Source organism: Varanus komodoensis, unplaced genomic scaffold (genome assembly GCF_004798865.1).
Source record: "Varanus komodoensis strain SLA01 unplaced genomic scaffold, ASM479886v1 scaffold425, whole genome shotgun sequence".
Taxonomy (NCBI): domain Eukaryota; kingdom Metazoa; phylum Chordata; class Lepidosauria; order Squamata; family Varanidae; genus Varanus; species Varanus komodoensis.
Window position 1 is genome coordinate 19,515 of NW_025335979.1, and position 20,741 is coordinate 40,255.

Below are 20,741 nucleotides of genomic sequence, written 5' to 3' on the forward strand. Positions count from 1 at the left end.
TTCACTGTTTAATTAGGTCCACATAAAAACGAATATGCATTTTTGTGTGCAGATGGTCTACCATTTGTATGTGCCATTTTTGGCAAGCGATGCTCTAACTGAATGAACGCTAGTGCTGTTTTCACTGACAGATTAATTTCTCTGTGCATGTTTCAGGAATATACCAGTGTGGTGTAGTGGTTAAGAGTTGGGGATTCGGGCAACCTGGGTTCCAGTCCCCGCTCAGCCATGGAGCCAACTGGGTGACTTTGGGCCAGTCACAGCCTCTCAGCCCAACCCACCTCACAGGGTTGTTGTTGTGGGGATGAGATGGAGGAGGAGAATGATGTAAGCTGCCTTGAGCCCTTTGTAGGAAAAAGGCAGGATGTAAATCGAAAAATAAATAAATAAAATAAAATATATGCATTTTGTGACCCTTTTAAAAATCGAGTAGTCATTGAAAAATTGAGATTCCCTTGAGCCTATGGTGCATCGGCTGCTGATCATCTATTTATTGCCCTAATCCTGCTTTTCAGTGCCGTACAATATGCCCTGGTAAAATGCAGCCAAAGGTCAGGATAAGCCTCTGTTGATTCTCCCATTCATGCGTGTGTCTCTGTGTTTTAAGGATCAACTCTTTGGGAGAGACGTCCCCACATTTTGGGCCCTGGACCCACATCTGGAATTTTTGTTGGGCTCTCTCAGGAAGTGGATGTCACATGGCCCATCGCCGAACACTCATTTCCCAGAAGTCAAGTGGGTGAGACTAAAGAAACCATATTTTGCCCAAGAACCCAAGTATAATCCAGCAGTTGGCTCTGAACACCAAGAGAGCATCCCATCCTTTGGAAGCTACGAGATTGGTGCTAAGGACAGAACTGTCTGTTGCAGCGTGCCAGCCTGGTAGGGCATGATCCCCCTTGAATATTTTTTTAAAGTTGCAATAAATAAAATTTAGGAGGGTTGAGGAACCTGGTGGGCTCAAAAGGGGTATCCTCAGGTGCACCGGTGTTCACAGATGCTGCAGCCAACCTCCAAGCTTTAAAATGAAGAAATGAGGAGGAAGAATCTCCAGGGATTCCCAACACAGACAGCAAACTTGGCCATTGGAAGAGGAGGGATCAGAGGGGTCCCTGCAGCCGGGCATCCCCCTCCCCTCTCCATCCACACCCTCCGTCCTCTCCGCCATTTCTCAGCTCAGCCAGGATTTCCCCGCGTCTTCCGAGGCAGCAAGTTGGATTGTTTGCTGCCTCCTTTGGCAAGTGCTAACCTCTGATCCTCTCCATCCTGATTCTGCATTAAGTCAGTGATTTTTTTTAAATGCCCCAAATACAAATTAAAATATACATTATTAATATTACACTGACTCTAGGACGTAATGTGTATTTTCTCACTACACAACTCTTTCGGTTGTGTTTTGGAGTTGGGGCTTTGTTTGTTTGGGGTTGGGTCATTTGAGCGAATAAGAACTGGACAGGGTGACCAACCCCTGAATAACTAGGAGCACCGGGAATGTCTCCTATGCTCAGGATGGCTGGGGAATGCTGGATTTGTAGGAAATGTTTCTGTCTACATGTCAGTAGGATTGCATCCTTGATCTGTGGAAATTGCCCAGAGAATTTTGTCTTGGAGATCTACACATGTTCACACCTGCTGTTTGCAAACTTTTTGAATTGGAAGCACGATATTGTGCTTTTAAAGGTGATTACGGCACCATCCTCTGCCTGTTTAGGCAGCAGAAGTCCTGCATATCCCAGCATCCCCAGCCATTCATGCTTACTGCAGAATGCTGGGAACAGTAGTGCTTTCTCTCCCTAGGCCAAACCATGTCCTGAAGGGGCCAGGAAGGTGGGAGAATTCAGCTGGTGTATATATCTACGCATGTATTTCTTTTCCAGGATAAGCATGTTGTTTTTCAACCAAAATGACCTACTAAGAGGTTAATCCGTTATTTCCCAGCAGGTGGCTTTTCCTTCCACCCTGCAAAAGATGCCACTGGCCAGATCCTGTCAGTGCTATCGAGCCACCTGTGTGTCGTGGGTGCCCCGTCGTTGCTCTCCTGCGAGTGGCGGGACCGCGTGGTCATGGATGGTCTCAAGGCTTCCCATCCAGGTGCAGCGGCCACCGTGTCCACTCCACCTGCCCCCTCTCTGAGCAGACAGTATCAGCCGCTCTCCGGACTTTGCCGAGGTGCAGAAAAGAAGCTGCTCTGGTTTAGGAAGGTTTCGAGAGGAGCTCGGCTGGATCAGTGCCGCCCCCCGCCCCCCACCTGCCCAGCCCAGCATTCTGTCCACACAGAGGCCACCAAGTGGCTCCCGCAGAAAGCCAAGAAGACAACCGCACCCTGCACATGTCCTCCCACCCAGGATGGGAGCTGCTCGGCCTCCCATCCTGGAGGTAAACTGTAAACATCGCGAGGAGCAGCCCTGGATTGCTCTCCTGCTCCCCATGAGTCAGTCAAATGCTCCTTCGAAGCTCCCCGGTGGATCTCAAGAGGGTTCCAGGATGGTGCTGAAGGTCTCACGGAAATGCTCCAAGGGGGATCTATGCCTGGTCAGACGTGTCTGTGCTCCGTGCCCGTTTTATTTTGCTGCTCTGTTCCCTGGGGGGGGGAGCTTAACCTCACTGTACACCACCGTCCTCATTTGTGCCATTCGCAGCCTGTTCTCGCCCTCACGGCCTGAGTGGGCTGCAGCAGCGGGGAAGTCAAGGAGGGCGTAGGTGAGCTCTGATTCCTGGAAAAGAAGACGGGGACGGAGTGAGCGGCTCCTCTCTGGAAAGAGCCGGTGAGGAGTCTGTTCAGAAGGAGGCTCTTCCCCCAGTGGTTGGAGCTGCTTCACAAGGTCCCACTTTTATGGGATGCCCTCGAGGAGTGCAGGGAACTGGGTCCATAGGAGACACGGTCCAAACACCCGGCTGCACCCCCAGAAGGAAAGAACTGCCTCATGGGATCAGATGCGGGTCTCCTTCGCCCCAGCACCAGCGCAACAGGTCAGCACTGATCAACACCCCTCTGTTTCTCCCTTGCAGGCGACCCCAGAAGGATCTGTTTCCTCTTTACAGAGACCTGCCATTTGGCCTCCCCCAAGAATCACTCTTGACGTGTCCTTTGTCACGCTTTTCCTTTTTGCTAAAGCATCTCCCCCGGGAACGTTCCCACATCTCACGGCAACTTGGGGGTTTCGTTGCGGCTGTTACTATTAGAATGATAGTGTTACATTTATTACATAACATGGACGCCCCTCTTATCGGGAGCCCAACGAGGCTTGTCTGGTTCACCCTCCATGTTACCCTCCCAGCGATGACCCTGCGAGGCAGGCCAGGCCGGGAGTCATGGCTGAGTGGGGGTAAGAACCTCGGTCTCCAGTGTCCCAGGCCAGCCCTGCTCCAGCCACGCCACACTGGCCCCCCAGTTCAGACACTTTCCCGGCACTGCATGGATGAACTGATAACGGCACAGGACTCTTGTCTCATTCTTACCTGCCCTGACTGGGGATCCTGCACGTCCTGCGCTGGTTTTTCTGGCTCAGTTTTTTGCTTCGCTCCTTCCAAATTGAAAAAAGAGAGAAAGGATCTGAAAAGAGCATTCACTTGGAAGTTCAACTGCAGGCCGGAGGGTGCCAATTCTCCTTGCCTGGAGTTCAACCTTGGCAATTCTCCTCACAATGAAGGTTAAATTCCAATTATGGAATACGTTCCCCAGAGAGGTCTGCCTGGCACCGTCGTTATTTGTTTTTTGGCGCCAGGCTAAGACCTTTTTATTTAAATGCTATTTTAATCAATTTGTTAAATTATTTATCGCTTTTATTTATTGCCTGGATGTGTCCAGTTTTATATTTTTGTATATTGTTATTTATTTGTTGGAAGCCGCCCCGAGGCTTATGCGAATGGGGCGGCATACAAGTATTCCAAATAAATAAATAAATAAATAGTGCCCCACCCCCCCCGTGCCCCATCGGCTTTGCAAGGAATGGCAAGGCCCCCAACTCCCCACACCTACCATTCCTCTTTCTCCAGAAACAGACCCCAAGCGGGATAAGCAGAAGCAGAAGTACAAGAGCGAAACACAAGTATTCCAGAGTCCATTTTGCTGAAACTGAGAAAAAGGGGAGAAAATGGAGTTGTGAACTTCGGTTTCTCACCTGTCTTGTTCTTGAACATTCTAGGCAGGTAGGTAAGTGGGTTCAGGTTAGGTCCTAAACATACTTTAAGCTACCCTTGAAAATAGCCATCGTCCTCTGCTTCTGAATTCTGGCACCCGTATTTTCCCCGTCCCCAGCAGGTAGCGAGTACTGGGCTTTCCAAAGCATGGTTGAGGGGGGACTTTGGGAGCTGGAGAGTAGCCTGAAGAGAAGACTGTTGCCGGCCGTAGGAGCTGCCCGCATGACAGGATGTTCCAGAGGCTGAGGGAGAGGGACTGGAAGGCCAGGAGCTGGTTGTTCAGGTGCACCAAGGAAGTCGAGTGTTTTTGCAAACTTCCTTCGATGGTACAGCTGGGCCCCCTTCAATTGACAGAAATGGTAGATGCTACCCCTGAAGCAATCTTAACCCTTTCCCACAAAGGACGCACCTGTGATGTCCACCTTGGGGCTCCAGAGAGACAAGATCCAGCGGCCACTCACGTTCTCCTCATACCTGCAGCCAAATTCCCCGGTGTGGTGGAGCTCGGCTTGGAGGATGCGGAGAGCTGTGGAGGCGTTTCCAAGTTCTCTGGAGCTCCCCAGAGAGTCTTCGCTGCTGGAGGCCAACTCAGCCCCATCCTTGAAGAAGCGAAACCTCCTCTCAGCAGGGCTCCCGTCGGCTGAGCAGGAGAGGAGCAGGCGGTCGCCTTCCCGCAGCTCTCCGGATGGAGGGTCCACAGTGAGGACCGGAGGAGGAGGAGGATCTGGGGTCCACCACAAAGGGGAAGTCATTAGGAAGGGGGGGTGGGTGTTGTGCTCTGACATGATCCCAGGAATATGTCTCTGTGTGTGTGTGTGCTTGGGCTCTGGGCTTCTCTACACAAGCCATATTTTGGGGCCAAAAAGGTTGTGACCCCCTGAATTAGAGATTCATGCATGAGCCGCAAACAGAGCCACAAACAGCCATCACCCAAAGCTTTGGGATTCTGCACTGCTTTCCTGCTGCCTCCGCAGGGCATCCTCAGCCCTCAGCCGCATCCTCTGAGCTCTCAAGAAGTTTTCTTCTAGTTGCCTGCTTCTCCCTCACCTCCTCCAGCTCAGCTACCCTAACTGGAGGGGTGAAAATATTTGCACCGGCTAAACATTTGCCATTTGTCCTGCACGTGAAGAAGAACATGGACATTTCCCAACTGCAGAAGAGGAGACTCAAATGCACCATCACTCCTGAATGTGAGCACTGTCCAGTGGATAGATCAGGATCCTAGTGGCCACAGACACGGGGATATCATGGCTGTTGTACGTGGGAGAGCCGAATCCAGAGCAGCTCATGCTGGGCAGCTCCCCTGCATTTTGGAGAAGAGAGTCCTGCTGCATTTCAGACCCAGGACCTTCTGCAGGCAACACAAAGGCTTTGTCACTGACCTGTTGCCATCAGTGTATGGAGAGAAGCAGGGTGGGCCCCCAAGGCCCTGGCAGTCCCCTTCACTGTACTGGGTGGGGTTGTATTGCTAGCAATTTATGGTTGGGCAAAAGGCAGTGTGGTGTAGTGGTTAAGAGCATGGGACTGGGACTCAGACGATCTGGGTTCGAGTCCCCGCTTGGCCATGGAGCCAACTGGGTGACTTTGGGCCAGTCACAGCCTCTCAGCCCAACCTACCTCACAGGGTTGTTGTGGGGATAAGATGGAGGAGGAGAATGATGTAAGCTGCCTTGAGCCCTTTGTAGGAAAAAGGCAGGATATAAATCAATAAATCAAAATCAAATCAAAGGCTGCCCCATAACACCCACAGATGCTGCCTGTCTGGAAAAGGCGGGCCAAAGAGAAGCACCAGGGACACCCCCTAGAGCAAAGCTAGCTCATCCTTCCTTTTTCAATGTCTGAATGTTTTCTTCTAAATTACCCTGTGGGGCAGGGCAGGGAGCCATCTGGGACTAAGGTGTGAATGGGCTGGGTGGAAAACCTGGTGGGGCTCTCCCCAGGCATTTTCACATGCACATTAACACCTCCATACACTCATTTATTAAATTCATTTGCCAACCAACTCTGGAGGGGTGACACTCATACCATCCCCCTGGAAAAGAATTAACCAAGCCAATCAATACAACTATTAACATGATATTATAAGAATAATGTAAGAATATAAGAATAATATAACAAATCATTGAAAACATTTAAAATATTAAAGAGATGATTAAAGTTAATTCTCTCAGCAAACAAATCAACTATTCAGGGTATGTCCAAGTAGTTAAGGCTTTCTCAAGGACAGGATTCCAAACTGAGTTCCAGTAATACGCAAATAGCAAAACCACAAACTGATATCCAGTTTCAAGCCACTTCCCACTTTCTCTTCTTCTTCACACAAAAGACCCCCTGTTGTTCTGGGTGCTCATTTTAACTCTCTATTCGTGTTCCTATTGCGTTTCTAAAACTCACCCTTGGGAAGGGAGGGAGCTGAAGGGACCAGAATTACTCTGAATTTTCAGGATCTCAGTGCTAAAAGATCTTTCTGCAATGGGGAAATAGAGAAGAGCAACCCGAGGCCAGCAAAAGCTGATCTCTCCTGCATCTGACCTTACGTTCTGACAGCTGCAACTGACAGGAGAGGTCCCAGGGCAGGCAGGGCAACTTCCAGGCAACTCTGACACTACCCACGTTTCAAAGAATTTAAAAAGACCAAAAGCCTTGCTTTTGACTCTAGAAAGGCCAAGCTGGTGTCAGGAAAGGAAAACTTTGGGCCTTCATCCATCCACACCTGGGACTGACTCACCTGTCCAGGCTATGGAGCTGAAGCTGCTCCGACTGGACTCAAGCTCCCGCCCAGATGTCAACAGCCAGTAGGCACAGCTGTAATTCCCAGAAGCTGTTTCATCCACTCGAAATGTTTCAGAAGGCCCCATCTCGTTCCGCTGCAGCTCCTTGGATACCTGATCTTCTTTCCTGTAGAAGGTATATCTTGCCACATCCACCTCTGTAGGAGCCGAACAGGTCAGGGTGATGTTTTCCCCTCTGATGTACACAGAGTGGCCGGGAGACACAGAAAGGTTTGCTGCAGCCGGAGTTTCTAGAGGGAAAAGAGAGAAGGATCCAAGCAGGGTGCAAACACACTTGCCAGGTTTCTGAGGCATGTGCCACCACTTGTAAGGAAATGCTTTTGCTTGAAACAGCTTACACAAGAAAAAAGTTTTGAACGGTTTTGCTCAAATGGGCCAGCGGCTCTTCAGAGACAAAGATTCAGTCCATTTGCACTCTCATCGTGAAGCATTGCCTCTTCTCCAGGGTTGGATGGAGAAAGCACTCCTTGGCAGCTCTGGTACCTTCAGTGACGCTGCCCCCTTTTCGGGAAACTGCATCTGAGATCGATCACGGAGCACTGACAGGGCCCCACTCTGTGAAGGACGTTTTATGGGGTGATGTTGTGACCCACACTTACGCAGGCAATAAAACTAAAGTCTTTTATTGCTACTTTTCTACAAGATCTACAATGCTACGGATCAGCTCTGCTGCAATGACCTTTACAAGTTAGTTGCTATCTTCTAAGTGTCATCTCTCAGGGAACCCACGTGGGATTAGCTTTCTCTGTCCCACCTTTCCCCTCTAAGGTGGGACAAAGCCTCCTTTTGTTCCAATCAGCGTGAGCTACGTCTGAGAGTCACGCGAGTCAAATCTATCCTGCCTCTTTGCATCTCCTGTATCTTGTTCAGGACACTCAGCATCAGGAGGAAGGGGGCATCCTGCCCCCGCTCTTCAGGGGCAGAACGTGTAGTGTCTTTTCCCTCGGGGCCCTCATGGTCGGGCTGAGGCATGGCTGTTTGCCCAGGGGGTAAATGACCTTTTTATTTAAGCATCATTTTAATTGTTAATATTATTTGCTTATTTTATCTGGCCAGGGTGACCTATTTTATATTGTTATTTCTTGTATTTTAATTTTATGTTGTGAGCCGCCCCGAGGCTTCGGCGAATGGGGCGGCATAGAAATGTTTTAATAAATAAATAAATAAAGGGTCAGGATGAGGGACGGCTACCTGTTCAGCTACTCCCAAGCCAGGTTGTGGAAGGGTCACTTGGTCACAGGGCCTCAAGTATAAGACCTCCTGTTCTGATGCCTGATTCTCTCTTTGGGCATTTGACTCTTCCTCGTGAGGTGCCGCCTCTGTTGAGGCATCAGGCACGACAGATGAGGAGTCCATAAATTGTGTGCCAAACCCACCTCCACGCTCATCAGAGCCTCATCCCTACCACCACCCTGATGGAGAGTGACCAGGGGAAGGGGCCCTGGCAGCTTGGAAGTGGGAATTTGGGAAGCCCCAGGCAGATAAGAGGGAGCTCTTCTTCACAGGAGGGAGGGATGGAGTGATGCCCATCGATGTAAATAGAGGGCTTTGAGAGAGAATTTCCCCAAGGACAATGCTCCCAGGGAAAGTGCAAATTTCCTAAGGCTTGCTTCCCATGGACCACTTGAGCATCTGGTTGGCCTTCACCCAGCTGCACCTGGGACTGGCTCACCTGTCCAGGCTATGGAGACGAAGCTGCTCTGACTGGACTCAAGCGTTTGCCAGGATAGCGACAGCCAGTAGGTACAGCTGTAATTCCCAGCAGTTGTTTCATCCACTCCAAAAGCTGTGTAGGGCAACCTTTTTGTATGCGCAAGCTCCTTGGACCACTGATCTTGTTTTTGGTAAAAGGCATAAGCTACTACAGGCACCCCTTCAGGGACTGAACAGTTCAAGCGAATGCTCTCCCCCTGCGTGTACACAGAGTGCCACGGAGCCACGGAAAGCTGCGGAGCTGGAGGAGTTTCTGGAGATCAAACAGAAGACAAAGGAGAGAAGAATCAAACTGGTGTGACATGTACCAACACACATTTGCGTGTGCCCCTCGGTCCAGAGCTGTCACTGGAATCTCAGGTGATGCGCTTTTCTTCAGCTGTGGCTGATCCACCAGCTGCACCCTTACCTGGATGAGCAATGCCTAGCCATGGGGACCCACGCCCAGGTAACTTCCCGACTGGATTATTGTAACATGCTCTACGTGGGGCTGCCCTTGAAGACAGTCCGGATACCTCAGCTGGTCCAGAACCGAGCTGCCAGGGTATTAATGGGGACCAGCAGGTATTTGGATATAATGCCGGTCCTTTTCCATTTACACTGGCTGCCAATTGAAGTCCAGGCCCAATTTAAGGTTCTGGTGATGACCTATAGGGCCCTAAACAGCTTGGGCCCTAGGTACCTGAAGGAGCGCCTCCTTCCCTATATGCCCTCCCACCCCTTGGGATCTGAGGCAGAGGTCCTTCTTCAGGGGCCCTCCTTGAAAGCGATCAGGAGGGTGGTTATCTGAAGGGCCTTCTCTGTGGTGGCACCCTGATTATGGAATATGCTCCCCAGAGAGGTTTGTCTGGCACCAACCTTTTCTTTTTCTTTTTTTGGCAGTGGGTAAAAAAAATTATTTTATTTTCCTGTCATTTTAACATTTAATTAGTTTTAATGCGGTTTTATATTGTAGTATTATCGGATGCTGTGTCATTTTATTTTATTTCCTATTTTACTTGTTGCTTGTTGTAAGCTGTACCAGGACGCCAGTAGATGGGTGGTTTATACAAGCTTTAAATAAATAAAATAAATATTCCTAGGCAGGTTGTACCTCAGTCAGAGAGATGCACTTTTCAGACAATGCTTTCACCCTGAGTGGCTTGCAGAAGAAAATACTGAGCACAGAATGAAATTCAGCATTGCTTCAGGATCATATTGTGCAACCTATTTGACCCAGATGGTGAGGGGGCACCCAAAGGCACTTGCAGACTCAGGGCAGGAGAGAGCCGGGGGGTGTCCCAGGAGCCGGCATCAAGCGCACCAGTCAGAGATCGGGTAATGAGATTGGCCACAGGTCAAATGGCCATGAAGGCTCAGTCTTTCTCTCATGGTTCACAGAGGAACATGAAGACCGTCCTAGTTTAGCATCAAGCTCCGGCACCAAGTGGGCTCTCCATGGTGCTGATCTCTTTTCCTCTGGCTTTCGCAAGAACCTGACCCAGAGTTTGTTAAATGTGCTATCACAAGTGAGAGCTTTAGAAAGCAATGAGAGAAACGTCATGAGCAGTGGATGCTGGGGACTCCAGTGCAAGGTGACCATTTGCACAGGCCCTGCTTCTGGCTTCCCAGTGGGGCATCTGGTTGTCTGCTGTGGGTGACCCTTGAGCCGATCTGGCACGACTCTGAACTGCTTTTCTTCAAGGTGGTGCAGATGGAAGTGAAGTGGAAATGTGACCGAGAGCTGCAGTGGTCAGTCCTTCCCTTCCCCGTGTTTTGTGCCGGATTGCCTGGGGAAGGAGAAGTGGTGGAGTAGGGACAGTTGAACATCTGAGACAAATTTCCCCACTGGGTGTGAAGGTTACATCACATCTAGAGGAACTTCTTCTGTCCTGTGGCACACCCATCACATGGAAAGGCCTTCAGAACATGGGAGAGAAATGCACAAAGCAAAATTCCTGTGGCGAAGGGTCCTAGGCCAAGATCTGTGCTGATTATGTTGCCCACCTGCAAAACTTGTTTAACTCACTCACTTCTCACAGTTAGGTTGAAGATGTTGCTTTGCTGTGCCTGGATCTCATTTCCTTCTTGTGACAGAACCCAGTAAGTACAGCTGTAAAATGCGGCAGAACCTTCCTCCACGCGGAGATGTTCAGCGGGCCCCGTCCCTTGACGGGGCAGCTGTGTGGGCAGCTGGCCTGGTAGATGCTTGTAGAACGTGTAGCTTCTCACCTTCCACGCATCTGCAGCTGAACATGTCAGGGTCACCTCTTCCCCTGGGATGTAAAAAGGGTAATGGGGATTCGGAGAAAGGGTTGCTGGTGGGGGCGATTCTAGGGGTACCAGGGAAGAAGAAGTGGGAGAGAAAAGAAACCAGAAAGTCAGGAAAAGAGCTCAGGAGGCCTTGGAGAATATATCCTCGGCTCTTCACAGAACTCGCCAGACTTATATAGGGTTCTGCTTTGCAATGAGACATGCTAAAGAGTCACAGTTTTCACAAAGCAGAAGGAAGCACTGAACTCCGAACATCTCAGCTCCACTCGTTGAACCAGGCCCTGTGTCTTCCAGAAGTCCCCGGCTTTCCACAGTTCCCACCTTATTTGCGCATGATGCACTGAAAACTAGCGGATCCTTACCACTGAGAGAGAAGGCCACCTCGTTACTGAATGGAGAGTGGAACCTTCTGCCATTCTTGCTCTCCTGGTACAAGCAAGCAAATACTTGCTTTGTCAGATAACTTGTGGGGACCTCCAAAAGATTTATTTTCCGGTATGTAAGCTGGGTCCATTCACTGTGTTCAGATCTCCAGTAGAAATAGAACAACTCTGGTCTCCAGCCTTCACGGGGAGAACATTTCAGCCAGATCCTTGTGCTGCGGTCAGACTTGCGGTATGGAAAGGACATGGTCAGCCAGGGCGCTGGGGCAGCTGGAACAGCCTGGGGAGCTGGGAAAGGATAAACAACGCCATTTAGATCCCCCAAACCTATTTCCTCCTTGGAGCAAGCAGTTAAGAGACGTCTTTCCCTCTTCCACCAAATGGTTTTTACCACAGACTTGTGGGCTGCACCTTCTAGTCTGGCATCAGAGGCACAGAAAAGAATTCTGGGTGCCACCCTGAATGAGGTAGTCTCAGTGATCAGGCAGTCGTGGATTCAGAGGGTCCCTGGGATGGAAGCTACTTGAATCTGTAAACTCCACTGTTCCCCTGTGGCTTATCGCATCCACTTCTTTTCTCAAGTATATGCTACACTGGTGAAAGGAAATAAGTCTATTTGCAAGTCATCCTGCATTTAAGGGGGAAAAAACCTAGTAGGTGTCACATGCTGAGTGATTGTACAGTCCAGCAGGAAGTTTCTGGGGCTATAAAAATGCAGGATCCAAAAAACCTTGTTCTGACAGGCCACCCCTCCTCCGGGGAGCAGCTTTGCACCATCATGGAATTTGCATTTTCCTTCTTCCTGAGGCTAGGAAAAATGCAGAACTCTGCATGCCCAACAGCAGGGCTTGCTGATTTTTTTTTTTCACTGCATAGCAATAGTTAGGTCTTCAAATTCGAAAAAAACAAAATCAGGTTTAAACATTCAAACATGGATTGTCTTCAATGGATTTTCATTGTTTATTGGAGCATTTAGCTTAGAATCATACCTTTAAAATGATGATTTGAACTGAACCTTGTCCTGTGCCCTTTTTTGGGGGTGGGGGGGGCATGGTACAGTCAACCTGCCCAGCTATTTGTATATACTTTCCAGGGTGGCTTTGTTGCCCCCCCCCCTCCCCAGCACTGTTATTTAGAAAGAGCTGTAAAATCGAAGAAGCTGAAAGCTGGGGATATTTTAGTCCCAGCACTTTGGGACAATGTCATGAAAGAGTCAGTAGGGTTACTCAAGGGCAAATTACAGAACAGAATATGCACCAGGGTAGTAAAGACATGTGAAGAGGAAGGATGTAGGATTACTACATGGGGAGAATTGCTTAGAACTTTGAAGTTTATGGCTCCTCTCCGGAGCATTTAAATAGAGCTTTGCTCTTTATGCAAGAACTGGTCAGTGTTTCTTAAGTGGTGGTATTAGGACAGAATGCGTAAGCAACCCACCCCCAGCCGAAGAAGATCCTCAAATACAGCAGGGGGAAGTTTATCATATTTTGAAGCCCCCGTGTGCAAATGATCCGAAGCACTTCCCACTCCTACACATGGGTAAAGTCCTGATTTTGTTCTCTGTAGAGCTGTTGCGGGAAGCTCTTGAAGTCAGTTCTTGCCAGTGCTTTTAGTTTTTAGTTTCGTTTTCCTGTGCCACTGGCTAAAAACTCAGACCCCAAACAGCCCTGCTCTCTCCATGGTCTCCGCTTGGGAGTGTCTTTCAGTATGGCCTGCAAGCTCCAGGGTGGGATTCAGGGTCTCCTTACCTGCCACGGGCAGCATCCAGGAAAGTGCTGCGCATGCGACTGAAAGAGAAAAGAGAGAGGACATCAGGAGTAAGCACTGACCAGATGGGGCCGACGTCTGACCCAAGAGGGTTTCTGCCCCTGTCAGAAGCCATCTTGATGGTGGAAAAAGGGGTGGGAGGAAGGAGGGACGGGAGCAACCAGGAAAGTAACAGAAGCACCTTTGACAGAAAGGATGAGTAGCCACCACCTGGACGGAGAGGGAAAGCTCGGCTAAAACTGAAAGTGACAGATGTAGAGAGGAAACATGATGCAGTGAAAGTTCGGCAAGGCAAAGCCAAAAAGGAAAATGACACGGGGAGAGGCTGTGGGCAGGAAGTCCCAGGAATTGCCTGTGCTAACGGGAGTAATTTCCACTGAACAAGCATTGAGCAAGCCCCGGAGTTCCAACAATCGGACAAATTTATATAGGCAATGGGGTGGGGGTGGGATTTGCTGTGCTTTTCTTGGTTCTAAGAGCACCTGCTCCTCCACATGCAGAGAAACTGAGAAAGAGGTAGGCTGCCGAGGACAGAAACTCAGCAGAATCTGGACAGCCCATTTTGAGCTCTAAGACGGACTACGAATTCTCATACAGACTCTACTGTGGAGATGAGCAAACGGGTCAAGCTTGGTGCCTCCCATTTCCTTATTTTTCCTCCTTAAATCTGCTGCATCCTGAACCTTTGGAATTTTTCCAGACATGGCATTCAGCTCCCCCAACATCGTGGAAATTCTCTAATTAAAAAGTGAGTGTTAAAATGCATTTCTAATACAATGCATAGATTGTTAATTCCACTGATGTTGCCTTCTAATTATTACAGGTTTATGTTATGCCTGACTCCCCAGGATCCTGATATACTAGAAATATCTATCAGCTTTCTCAGGACATCCAGATAGGCATGACTCCTCTAGGCTCCAGATAGGCATGACTCCTCTAGGCCCCAGATAGGCATGACACGGCCAAACACTAGAATAATAAAACTGTCTCAGGGTGTGCATGATAGGCTTAACTCTCCTGAGCTCTAGCCCATTCAAATGACTAGTAACTGCCTCAGAGAATTCCCCTCGGAAAGTGGAAAGAGCTTACGTACAACTACAACGTAATGGACAAAGATTGCTTGGAAGGTGTAAATTAAAAGATAAAACTTACTGTTAATCAAGTCTGCTTCTATATCCTTGCTTAACTGCTGCTATGTGATTTTGTAACATCCCGTTGTCACCATTGTTCTGATCTCTGTCAAAAACTGATTGTATTGTTTCCCATTTACCGAAAACTCACTGTGAAGCTATAAAAACCTCATTCAAACTCCATTCGGGACCGCATTCCTCTATGAATGTGATCCCTGCCGCAGGAATAAACCTCCTCTTTATTTTACCATCTGGTCTCTGGTCTCATCTGTAACACCGCAGGTTACAACAGTTTATGTCTTCCCTTTTTCTGGCAGGGGATAGATACCATTTTCTTTTTGACTGGAGAACTTCTCAGCTAAATCTGAAGGACTAAACATTTCTCACTATGCTAGAAAAACCTAACTATGAAACTTGCAAAGATTTTTTCAGACACAACCGCAGAGGTCCCTGAAAAGGTTGTAGGTATAATTAAACCTACCTGCAAAAGCAGCAGTGGTTTCACATGACACAAACTCACCGTTGCATCCTTCTTTGGGGTTCATGCAGAAAACAAGATGCTGCTGAAATCCTCAGAGGAGAAGCAAAGCAAGGAGGGAAGGAGCCTTCCAAAGGGGAGAGAGTGCCGGTAACCTGCAGACTTTGACAGTGCGTAGATCCCCCAGATTAAGAGCACTGGTAGAGAGCTAGCACCACTGGCAAGCCTGCAAAATTCAGACCCATGGAAGCAACGCTACGTTGTACTGCACAGCCCTTGGAAACAGCCGTCTGCGATCCACAGAATCGTCTCCTGGGACGACTGGAGCCCCGTCTGTCAGCCTGGAGCAGGGCCAGCACCTCCTTGCCTCCCGGTGAGGACTCTACCATAGCCATGAAGAAAGTTTGCATTCCTTTGCGTGAAAAGCACATGGCACATCACTTTCTGGGCTTCTAACCCTGTCTGTGGTTTCCGTGTGGTCTCTTCTTTATGGGGACTGGGGGAACCCCACTGAATTCCGGCACCCAGGGGTTCCTCTCAGCTGGCGGCCCGATTGCCCTTGACCTGTTCCTTCCCCACTTGCACCTTCTCTTTGACAAAGTTCTCCTCTCCGCTTTTAGTTGAGATTTTAGCAAGAACAGAACTTACGTTTGGATCCTGTGCGTGATCCACTGAGAAGGGTCCTGATAATAAAGACAGGGGAGGAAAGGAAAGGGGAGAGATGCTGGGAGGCAGGAGCAGAGGTGGGGAAAGAGTTCCAGATCTGTGGCAGGAAGGGAGAAGAGAAGATCCAAACCTGTCACCAAAGCCACTGACTTCATCTTCAGAAAAGGCCACCGGGATGGTCCACAGCTCCACCACAGGGCTGCTTGCTTGCCTCGAAGAGGATGACTTGGCCACTCAAAGGGATATTTCAGGTTGTCCAGGCCAGCTCACCACACCCCTCCTTGCTCTGGCTTGCCTGTCCTCACATTTGACGAAAGCAATTAAAAATAGCTCAAAGCAGCACTGTGTTCTCAGAAATGAGAAAAGAAGGAAGTAAGAGCTGTGATCATCGTGTGTGGCATAATCAAAATCTTAGTGCGGAGCTTTCCCCTGAGCCTTAGGAGACATGCAGGGGTCTAATTTCTCTCTGTTTCAATGTTTCCCCTCACTGGCTGGGGTCTTCCACTAGAAATCCAAGTAAAAATCTTCCTTGGGAAAGATCCAGTTGGCCTCAGGTTGGAACACAGGAAAGAGAACCTGTTCACTTTTTGTTGGAGAAAATATTTATTTTGAACCATAACCAGCAAAGTATAACTTGGAAGGTTCCAGAATCTACCCCACTCTGCTTCCTTCCTTGGCTTTTCACTCCTCAAAACTAAGAGAGGATTAGATTAGATTTCCGAGCGTCCAGTGTGGATCCCCTCTCAAAATACACGATTCCTTTCTCAGCACTTTCAAGCAGATTAGGTCCCTCAAGTGTTGAAGTTCCTAGAGATGCACAGCATGTCTCATAACCAACTAATTATGTTTGGATCCATTTTGTCATGATCAGTTGACTCTGTGGTGAAACTGAGCTTCAGCCATTGGAAAGAAAATGTTGCACGGCAGATGTGGAGGGATCTGTTGATCTTTTCCTTGGATCAATGTGTGAGCACTGATAAGTCGCACTGCCTGTCAGACACACCTTGCCAGCCGGACTGGGCTGGTAATGCTCGGCCCTTCAGCGCCTGCTCAGCTCCAGGCCTGGCCCGGCTGCTTTAAGATCTGCAGAGTTGCCTCTGCTTCTGGACATGCCCACTGAGGCTGACCTGGCTCAACTCACGGGACACGTTACACAAAATTACTGCTGGTGATAGATCGGAGGGACGAGGTTGAAGCAAGAGTGGAACAGCAAACGGGATCTTCCTCCTTTGCCTAAACCATGATTCACCACCTCAGCATCTGTGCCTTCTGCAAAACCTCCTTTCCTCTTTTTAGCACCTGTTTCTCCACGTCTGCAAACTTCTGATGTTGCAACAAAACTGCAGACCTTATTTATATTATTATGTTTGTATCTCAGTGTATTTTTTGTATTTTTGTATTTAGTGGTAATTTATTATGTTCTATTGTATTTCAATGTATTTTATTGTGTTGTAAGCTGCCCCGTGGCGACGCCACGGGGCGGCTTAGAAAGGTTCTGATAATAATAATAATAATAATAATAATAATAATAATAATAATAATAAATTATAATATATATTATACACTATAAACATACACTCAAAGCATCACACGGATTAAATAAAGCTGCAATTACAAATAAAAGCTATATATAACTAATTGCCAGAAAGAAAGAATCCTAATTTCCCCAAACTTCAGTATACACGCCATCCAATTACTTCCTCTAAATTTACAGTAACAGTAATTTGCAAAAGCGCTGACTGATATGCAAATTAAATTGTTCCTTCATGGAAGCAATAAATGTCATCCAAAGATGTTCAGCTCCTTTTCTATCTTCACGTGGTTGAAAACATTCCCTTAATTTTAAAATGTTAAAAAGCCCACGTTGTATCATAACAATTCAACCTTTTATACAAGGAACCATCACAAGTCTTCATTTGCCAACAGTGACTAATTTAGCAGCACTTAAACGATGCCCTGCCGACAAAAGTGCGTATAGTCAAGGCGATGGTTTGGGCTCGGAAGCGAAACGTGCCAGATCCTCTTCAGAAGAAGCCGCCTCGCTCTCTCTTTTCACGGAGACACCACAAACCCCCCTGGCTTCAGGTTTCATACTCTAAAGGAACCTTGGGTGTTTCTGGGCCTCTATACAGCCCCCAGTCTTCAGGTGTGTTTGTCTACCGTAAGGCATTACAAAGGGCATAACCAATAAGTTATAAAGCACAAATAGAAGGGCTCGAGAAGGCTGAGCACAAAATTGGCACGGCAGCAAATAAAATCATTCAGGTGCAGCATCCCGTTTCTCATGGTTGCCATGGTTCCTTAAGATGCACATCCCAAAAGCAAAACTCGCCACAGAAAAACAAGGGGAGCCACCTCCCTGTGACAATAAGGTCGCATACCCAGCAGGTCTGTTGCAGGAAGGATCCTGATCTGGGAGCGGGGCTGTGGGGCTGGTGGAGCAGGTTCCGGGCTGGGGTTCCAGTTGGGGGGCGGGAACAGCATGACGCCGGCTTCTCGCCGTCTCCCCCCCCCCCCCCCCCCGGCTGCTCTTTGCTGCTCTTCGGAGCCTTGGTCAGAAGAAGGGGCGGGAGGGGCAGAGCAGGCCGGATGCAGTGAAGCGGCTCCGTCGCTCCTGGTACACTCTCGGTGTGGCCACGGCCTCTGGGCTGAGCCGTGTGCTTCTGATGTGGGTGGCGTGTGCTGGGGAGGTGATGACGCAGTTCCTGCCCCGCTCGTTGCTGGGAGGGGACAGGGTCTTCGCCTCTCTTGGGAGCCGCGGAGCCCAACGTGGGGCACACAGAGATCGGGGCTGGCATGGAGCTCCTTGCCTGGCTGACAGGTATGGCCCTTTCCCCTCCCTCTCCGAGCCTTACCTGGGAACTCCCCTTCCTTGGATGCCAGGAAGCACTTCCTGGCAGTCAGGACCCCTGGGGTATGGAATGGGCTTCCACAGGAGGTGGTTGAGGCCCCATCGGTGAGGGTGTTCAAGGACAGGCACATGGTGGGCATGTTGTGAGTGGAGCTGACTGGAGCTGGGGGTCAGACTAGATGGCCTGGGAGGTCCCTTCTGACTCACTCTGTTTCTCTGTTTCTTTCTGGATTTCTGAGCTTGGATTTCTCACTGCTCCCCAAATTTCCAGGGTGCTTTGCGCAGGAAGGGGATGGAGCAATGGGGGAACGTCCTGGTTAATGAGCTCCTTATTACAGGCTGATCTCCTTGAGCAAGCAAAGGAGACTTCAGGTCTTGCTCAACGGTCCTGCTTCAGGCCCGTCTTTGACAGAGCAGAGCTGCGACATGTCACTTTTGCAGGTGCCTGCAGCTTCAGGGTTGCTGTCATTTCCCCTCTGAATGGAAACCTTTTCTGTGGCTTGCAAAGCTCTCTTCACTTCACAATATCTGCGTTTTATCTCCATCCCTGCATATTGCAGCCCCTTCTTCCTCTTCAAGCTCTCTAAGCTGCCTCTCTTGCAGCAACACAACACCAGAGCTTACCATGATCCTGACACCCTCTCTCTTTCCCCTTTCAGTCACCTGTTCAGCACTTACCTGGATGCTGCCCATGGCAGGTAAGAAGGCCTCGAGTTGCTCCCGGCATCCTGCAGCCGTCTTGTCCCAAAATATATGGCTCAAAAGAGATTATGGCGAGCCAAGCCCTTCTCTCGTGAAACTAAACTCCGGCAGGGCTGAAATAGAGGACGTTGCCCATCCTGGTCGGTTTGCCAGGAATGTTTTTAGGTTCATTCACAAGTAAATAGTGACAGGTCATATGCTGTGGTCTCAGATGCTAACCATCAAGAGCAGTTATACCTCGTGAACTGAATGAGACAAATTATTCTGAAGTCGGGCTGGCTTCCGGAGGCTCTTGTGTTTCACTTTGGACAGAGGGTGCCTGGCGGATGCTGCGCCGAGAGAAGGAGAGCTTCTCGGACTGAATTTGCAGATGATACTAAAATGGGGGGGCGGGTAGCTGCATTTAACTCACCCCTCCAGATTTCAACCGGGCTGTTGTTTCCCCCCAGCAGCTCCCCAGGCTGTTCCAGCTGCCCCAGCGCCCTGGCTGACCATGTCCTTTCCATACCGCAAGTCTGACCACAGCACATGGATCTGGCTGAAATGTTTTTCCCCGGAATCTCAGAGGGGAAAGTATTTCTATCTCTATAGAAGAGATGCAAGAGGTCATTTCACCCAGTTTAAACACCAGGAAGAAAAGAGTCTGGAGATCTCCACAAATCATCTGATGCGAAGGGAATATTTTGCGTGTCGTTATCTGGGAGAAAAGATCACGGGAAGCAATCCTGTTTCTCCCTTGAGTAATGAGATTTTGTTCTCCCTCCATGGTAAGGATCACTCTGGGTTTAAATGTTGCACCCCTGTAGGGGAGAGGCCACGGGGAAATCTAGATTGCCCTGCATGGAGGGACACGTTTCCTGAAGCCATGGAGAGCATCAGTGGTCCATTCCCAAGTTTCCACTCTTCCGTGTGGCTTCTCCAGTCATACGGATGCAAGATTGCCCTCCTACCATTGTTGGTCTGGAAGTACCAGAGAGTGCTCTGGCAAGAGAGGCCGAATCAATGCTCACTTCATGCCCATTGGCTGAGCCATGCGTCTGTCTCTGCAGTTGCTCTTGGAAACAGGGAGACAGTGTGAAAGCCAAGGAGGGAGAAGGGTGGGACTTCTCTGTGGTGCCTGGAGTGGTTCGAGGAGCCGGAAGAGTGTCAGGAAGCAGGACAGCTCAGTGCTGGGGCTCCAGGGCTCATGCTTCGATGCAAGATGTGCTTGCACGGCAAGTCTCGATTCAAAACCGAAGCTTCAGTGAGCCAGGTTGCCACAGCTTCCTCCCTAGGTAACTCGGAGAGTCCAGTTCTGTGAGAGCGGTTGAGGTTATTCTCCCTGAAATCATCTTTCTTGGCTAACAGTTGTATTTCCTCTCCCTCTCCTGCTCCACTGGAATCGCAGAGTCCCCACCACCTGCAACACTTTCTGTGGATCCCCCAAATTCCACTTACGTCCAAGGAGAACAGCTGACCCTGACATGTTCTGCTCCGGATTGGCGGCAAGCGACGGGATACACATTCTACAAGGAGCTCCCCGAGCAGCCCCCCGAGCAACTGCCCCGTAAGCAGATGGGTGCCGCCGAAGTGCTCCGTGTGGGTGAAGCTTCTGCTGGGTGGTACAGCTGCACTTACTGGATTCTGGCACAAGGTGGGAAGGCGATCCAGTCTGTGCGGAGCAACACCTTTCCCGTAGCCGTGAGAGGTGAGTGAGCAGCCAAAATGGGAGGGGCAACTCAGTCGGGGGACATTAATTAATACTTAATTCTGTATTCGGAGTGTTATGGGAGTGGAGACGGAGTGAGAATGATGCCTTATTTCTGTATTTGGAGTACTATGGGAGAGGAGATCGAGAGAGGATCTCAGGTACGGTGAAGGGGAGAA

At 49.4% G+C, this 20,741-nt stretch overlaps 1 protein-coding gene across 1 annotated transcript; it reads right to left on the bottom strand.

Annotated features, from left to right (window-relative positions):
* Nucleotides 1–2,299: 2,299 nt before the first annotated feature.
* Nucleotides 2,300–18,104, bottom strand: LOC123030155 (immunoglobulin superfamily member 1-like). The gene is made up of 11 exons (XM_044443810.1): nt 18,101–18,104; nt 15,453–15,477; nt 13,030–13,068; nt 11,261–11,569; nt 10,658–10,957; nt 8,605–8,898; nt 6,869–7,162; nt 4,550–4,864; nt 3,980–4,075; nt 3,460–3,524; nt 2,300–2,714 (listed from the first exon to the last, which is right to left on the bottom strand). The coding sequence occupies exons 2-11, from the start codon at nt 15,475–15,477 to the stop codon at nt 2,562–2,564; spliced, it is 1,890 nt and encodes a 629-aa protein (XP_044299745.1). The 5' UTR covers nt 18,101–18,104; the 3' UTR covers nt 2,300–2,561.
* Nucleotides 18,105–20,741: the final 2,637 nt, after the last annotated feature.

What these genes read in the sequence shown, in the direction of transcription:
- LOC123030155 (XM_044443810.1), bottom strand. Translation starts at nt 15,477, where the DNA reads ATGAAGTCAGTGGCTTTGGTGACAG. An exon ending in CAGCTCCATAGCCTGGACAG is followed by an intron (nt 4,865 to 6,868) that starts GTGAGTCAGTCC and finishes GGTGGACCCCAG; the next exon opens with ATCCTCCTCCTCCTCCGGTC. An exon ending in CCCCAAGGTGGACATCACAG is followed by an intron (nt 4,076 to 4,549) that starts GTGCGTCCTTTG and finishes CCTTTTTCTCAG; the next exon opens with TTTCAGCAAAATGGACTCTG.